The sequence below is a fragment of the Poecilia reticulata genome, linkage group LG3 (assembly GCF_000633615.1).
Source record: "Poecilia reticulata strain Guanapo linkage group LG3, Guppy_female_1.0+MT, whole genome shotgun sequence".
In the NCBI taxonomy this organism is placed as follows: domain Eukaryota; kingdom Metazoa; phylum Chordata; class Actinopteri; order Cyprinodontiformes; family Poeciliidae; genus Poecilia; species Poecilia reticulata.
In genome coordinates, this window is record NC_024333.1 from 34,899,063 (window position 1) to 34,905,561 (window position 6,499).

The 6,499-nt window shown below is 35.8% G+C and overlaps 1 protein-coding gene across 1 annotated transcript in view; it reads left to right on the forward strand.

Annotated features, from left to right (window-relative positions):
• LOC103462905 (protein kinase C-binding protein NELL1) overlaps positions 1-6,184 on the forward strand; it is a 236,769-nt gene extending 230,585 nt beyond the window's left edge. Inside the window, exon 21 of the mRNA XM_008405946.2 lies at positions 2,261-6,184. Coding sequence (XP_008404168.1) covers positions 2,261-2,311 — 51 coding nt within the window. The 3' untranslated portion in view covers positions 2,312-6,184. The remainder of the gene's footprint in view (positions 1-2,260) is intronic.
• Positions 6,185-6,499: the final 315 nt, after the last annotated feature.

Sequence of the window (6,499 nt, forward strand, 5' to 3'; positions counted from 1 at the left end):
TTTTAAAAGCCAGGACTTTTTTACTTTTACTTAAGTAAAATGTTAATGTGGTACTTTGACTTTTACTTAAGTACATTTTTGACTGTGTATTTGTACTTTTACTTAAGTAAATTTTTTCAGTACTTTCTCCACCACTGCATATTCCAAACATGCTAATATAGTTGCATTAGAAAGTAGACCAAAAATACTTAGACTTTATATTTTTTGCAATGTTTTCCATCCTTAGTAAGATATAAAGTTTTATGCCTTCCTGAACTAAAATGAGCAAAAATCCAGTTTAGTTTTATTAAGTSTTGAGTGTTTCTCCTTTAAAGTAAAATCCAGTCCCGTTGTGTTTATTGGCCCTTTTTTTTTTTTATTCCAGGTTTGGATTTGAACAAAAAAAGAAGTTAAGCTACTGTTTTGTACAACTCATTGATTTCTGAATTCACTACAACTCAAGTGAAAAATCAAAAGTAAACATGATCTGCTGAGCCAAAATAATGCCATATCTGCACTGGGGAATCGGACAGGTTGCAGTAAACCATAATTATCCTTTGAGTTGAACACTTCATTATCTCAGCTTGATCTAATTCCCTTCACTTCTCTAAAACGGTTTTCAACTGCTTTCAATGTGAAGGTAACAATTAGCCCAACGTTCACTCGAAAACTTCCCAGAACTTGTAAAATGGTTTTCATTAAACCACTGATTAAAAAGGGATACAATAGATTGTTGTGTCATCTCTAACTACCAGCCAACCGACAAGTTTCCCCTGCAAGCAAGAGTTTGTGACAGCACTGTGTTTAACATTTCCCACAGTGACCTCAGACTTAACACTTATTAAAGAAAGTTTTCTGTGCTTCATTGTTTTGGGCAACATAGAAAGGAAAGTAACAGAACAACAGCATTTGGAAAAAGGTATTAAATGTTGCTATCTTAATTGCTTAAAATGCCATTTTAAAAAGGTGATTTGAACCAACCTACATACCAAAACCTGAACATTATTTTCCCTTATGTGACAGAATAAAGCTCATGTGTGATTATATCTTTTAACTGCTTCTTTCTCCCACTTTATCTGTTTTTTTAGTTGCACCCAACAACTTTAGAAAGAGTGTAATTTTTGTGCCTACACATCCTGCTACAATGTGATCTTACATAAATCGAATCAAGACTTCTGGGGGACAGCAGCTCCTTTAGGGGTGTCATAACACCGTTCCCACTACCTCCCACTTTACAGCTGCTTGCCAACTCGGCTCTTTCCAGTTCAGAGATGGAGCAGTCAGTTGCATACGTTCTGTATTTATTTCATTCATCTTTTTTTTAACAACACCTGCCAGTGATAATAATAATAATAAAAAATAAACATCCCAAGTAATTCAGGCAACAGAACTTTCTGCAGCATTCATTTTTTTGACTACCATGACCCAGATCAGAGAATTTACGTCAACATCTTTGGTATCAGCAGCTGTTGTGCAGACAGATCAGGGTCACACTGTGAACCTGGTCTATATAAGGACCCCTGCTGCTGAGTAAGTCCATACGCTTGATTGATGTCGTTAGAGACATAGTTTGGCTTGGCTTTGGCTGACCTGACATAAAGGTTTCTGTAATGACACAGTAGCAGGTCATACACTCCATTACTCAGTAATATCGTATAGAAATTGAATAAAATATGATTTGAAATTTGAAGCTCAGTTATAAGATGTTAACTCTTGAAACAGTTATCAGGTATACAAATCCTTTGTAAAAAAAAAAAAAAGAAACAGCAAATGTTGATAGTTTTAATGAGATCCGTTTTGAGCACACAGGCATATCTGATGCAGCAAATAAAAAATTCACAGGATCTAAAAAAAACTAAAAGGAATGAGTAGAAAACAAGACTTGTCAAAAATATGTCTATTTAAAAGATGTTAGCCATAAAGCTTTTATGACCTATGATTTTGTATTTGTCTCAGTTGTGCATAAGTTAAATAACATCACTGACAAAATGACAGTTAGTCAGACATTTTGTTCTCCATTTATAAAATTGTTCAGCTTTGATGTTCAGTCCCCTGAGTTCTTCTCTCCATATTGGGTGAAAATGTATGTGTGGCATGTTGAAATACAATTTATAAATAAACTCTGCACTTTTGCTTAAACTCTACCAGCTTTTTCTAAAATCTGAAGTCTTGTTAGGCAACAGTGGCCCAGTCTCTGGACTTTACAATCAACATGTATAATGTATAGCCGTCTGCATTATTTAATGCTCCCTCTGTTGTCTTGTCATGCTGTGGTGTTCAGAACGGGAACGTTTGCTGCTTGGTGGAGCTCGACTGCCTTCAGAACAACTGAAACTCATTCCTCCTCCTCTTCTCACTACGGGACTGTCACACGGCCTCCTCCATCAGACAACCTTCCCACTGGATCCATAAGACAGACTTGCACACAAAAGTGTGCATGACAGTGAGTGCACAGGAAGCACACACTGGGCAGACTTTGCGTGTCGAAGCGGCATCCTTTTGCTGCAACTCTGACAGCGAGCGAGCGAGTGTGTGTGTGTGAGGCTCAGGAGAAGATCCGAGGTCATCGTCACACTAAGTGTTGTATATGTGTCTTTGTGTTTGTTTTTTATCGCTTAATGTCTCAAGAAGATGTGTACAAACCCTAACAAGCTACCACAGACAAGCAGGTGGTCACATGTTTCGGTGCTCCATACATCTGTACTTCTTAAATATTGGCTCACTCTGGATTGGTCGTCTAAAGAAGATATCACAAAACAGGTTCACCTTTAATGTTTTGTCTCATTGAAAGAACTGGTAGTTTTAATAAAACCACAGAATGTGAAGAATTTAACCTTTAACTGATGTGAAGTGGAATCAGTTTCCAGTCCGGCATCAAGTTGCTCTTGTTGGTGATTTTTCAAATTTGATAAATAATCTTGCTCCTGTTTTATGCATAGAAAGTAACATTTTGTGATGTTAACATTTTGTTTTGTTTTTTTAAATCATAATGTGGTAATCAAAGCTTCATTGTAATTATGATTTGCTGTCTTGTCTTCTCATCATAAAAGTGACCACAACTTGTATGTCATATATTTAATTTGATCTTGCACTTTTCTGCTTGCTTTGCAGCTCCAATTGACTGTATGAAAATAAACTCATTAATAAAAGAGTACAATATCTTAGTGTTTATAAAGCTGGATATTACCAACATACATTTTTGTTGTAGGTCTGCAGGTTTTTGGATGAAAATGAAAACACTTCTCTGATGGTTTTGATCTGTTGGTGATATAGATCTGCTTTCTTTATAGGTTAGAAAAACACCAAACACAGAATAAACCACGTCCTTCCCAGTTTCCAGCCTCTGAACAGGGCCATATTTTTTTTWAAATATTTTCCTCTGCATCACTGTCATCTCTCTAATGATGATGATGATGACCAGATGCTAACATTTAACAACAGCACTCACATTATCAATGCTGTGTGATGTGTCACTACCACTTCTTGCAGGTCAGAACAAACACCAGCCCAAGCTGTTGATTAAATCAGTGGAGCTTAGCGATGGGCTGGACTTCTGCTGCATCTCCCAGGGCTCTGCATCCTCAGCACCATATGCCACAAAGAAAAGCAGAGGGACAAAAAAAAGAAAGCTGGTGAGGGGGGGCAAGGGGGATAATTAAAGCCATGTCACGCAGCCCTGGATTTGAGTATGCCAAGAGGTCACCAAGTGTTGAATCTGTTTACAGACAGCCAGGCTTAATAAGGCGGCACAGTCCTGTGCTTTTACTGCTACAGTTCTGACACCTCCATGCTTTCCTGCTTCACTTCTATGCTCCAAAGCCTCTCTCCAGTGTCCTCACGTTTGTGCAGAGTAAATGTTTTCTCCAAAGTTTCAGTGTTGTTCTGGTTGCAGTGTAGTCAATTGCAGACCACCAGAAATTCAAAAATTACACTATCCGGGATTTTTGGTAAAAGCACGCACCGTGGCAAATGTTACGATCATGGAACAATAGCTGCGATCACATGGTTTGTTTCTGATTTTAATTTGTAACTGCAGATCATAGTGTTCTTGTTTAGAACTGGAATTAACCTAATTTCTATTTGGTTTTATCACTTCTTAAAATGTATTCAGGTGAAAGTCAAATGTGGCACTGAGGGGCACAGATACTCATCATGCTGAAAATAAATTGTGAAAATTGTGGCTAAACTTTGCAAGTATTGTTTCACTGACGGTGAATTGCAGAAGTACTTAGAACCCCAGAACTTTTCCAAATAGCATCATATAACAACCACGTACCTCACTGCCTGTTAATGGGATTTTATCTGGTAGAGCAGCAGCAAATGGTTACAAAGATTTTATGTGTAGATAGACTTAGGCTCAATAAACTTGATGTAAAGCATTTATGAACAGCAGATTTTAATGCCTGACATAAATTCTCTCTATTTGGCCTTTGAATGAGCCATTCAAGAACATAAACATTCTTCGATTGAAACCTGGTCATTGTCGCTCTGACTGTATATCTATTGTTTCTCCTACTTGAATGTAAAGATTTTTCAGGTCCCATTTTCCGAGAAGCTGCCAGTCAAACAGAGAAGCATGTTTATGTTACATGTCATTCCTTGTTAATGTTCTCTTAAAAACAGAAGAACTGGATTTAAATTGAGATTAAATTACGCAACAGTGAACTCCACCTACTAGGACACTTCTGTCAACTAGCTGCACTGGATTTTACTGATGGTTGCCGGAATAACGGGGGCTGAATACAAATGAATTTCTCACTTTTCAAGTTTCCATTTGTACAAATGTTAATATGTATTATTTTAATTGTTAATTGGGTTTGGATCATATTTTGAATTTACTTTTGAGCTGCTTTGTGTTGACCTACCAAATAAAATAGTAGCAAACTTTGAAGTTTGTGGTTGTAGTATGACAACACATGGAAAAGTTTAACAGGTGTGAATAGTTTGACAAGGTACTGTAGATGAAGATGCATTTTATTGAGAGTTTTTTGCACAAATCAACTTCATTGGCTTCTGCTAATTGTCTGTAGTTACCGAAAAATAACTGTTGTTCTGCAATTCAACCACCATTCAAGCTTGTTTTGTTTTCCAGTACGCCATATTGGATATCACCAGCATGTTTGTTTCTTTCCACTATTTCATAATGCAATTCACGTTGTAAAAAGGAAACTGTTCGTTGTACAGAAAGCACACACACACACGCACACACACACACACAAATTCATTTAATGTGAACTCTGTCTATATTAGTTGAAAGCAGAAATTTGTACAAAAACTGAATAAGATTTCGAGATTTCTCTGTTGACTGATTTGATATAAAATGACTGCTGTACTACACTATTTGTAAGTCTGTGTGTAAATGTTTTACATACTGACAAAATACAAAAAAATATTTTTGTGTTCATAGACGAATTGTGTTAATTTCAGTTTACCGATTTTTCTTTGGTGTACAAGTTCAGTTTTGCTGTAAATACTGTGTAAATGGACGGGAACTGTAAAAAAAAAAAATGATTATGTGAATAATTCTCACTACCACAGCTTCTTAGGATCTGAGTGTTGTAAGTTATATAAGAGAGAAGCAACATTTCTATTGTTTTTACTATTTATTTATTTTTATATTCTTGCCTTAACCCTTTTTCGTATTCATCAGTTTGTCTTTTTCACTGTTTTAGGATTTAACTTGTCTGAATGTGTATATACAAATACTTCATTAAAACTCAACAGAAATATTCTTTTGACATGATGAACATGAACATGCAGTTTTTTCAGGCATCTTTTCCAGCTATTAAGAAGATGACATGGACTTTTCCTTGAACCAGTCTTTGTTTCCCTCCCCACCCAAACATATTTCTGTAATCTGAACTGAGTTATCTTGTTCACTTGAACCACAAAATTGAATTGTATACATATGTAAAAAAAGAAAGCATTTTGCTTGTTTTACTTGATATTAAGAGATCAACAATGTGTTTCTGCTTTCTTTTATTTATTTATTTTTAAAGAAAGCAGGTCCAAATCTTCTAGCAATTGATGTGCTGTTTTTCATAGAAGACCGCCATGAAGAAACCCACAGGTTTGCTCATTGCCAGATCAGAGTGCCCAATGTAGTTTTACTCAAAGGGTTAAGTGTCATTTAAAGACTGTGTTGTGAAAAGAATTTGCTGTGAACTAATTCTCCTGTTAATAAATACTTAAGTTGTTTACTTTATCCCTATGTGTGTATTTAGTGTGAAACCATGACATTGGTTTCACTTCCTGCTCCAGCTTTGTGACAAGATACCAACAAAATAATTGCACTTAACTAAGTTTTATAATTTTGTGCTAGTAAATTAGAAGAAGAAAAAAAACAGTTGGTAGAAAGCTTGTAAAAGATGTTATCAAGGGAAAATGTTCTTAATAGTAAAAACATAGTAGGTAATGGGTAAAACCCCAACAGTAACATCTCATTTTTATTAGAGGGGTATCAATTAAGAAATATGTTTTCATCAAAATTATTAGAATGCAATCACCTGACAGCTTATAA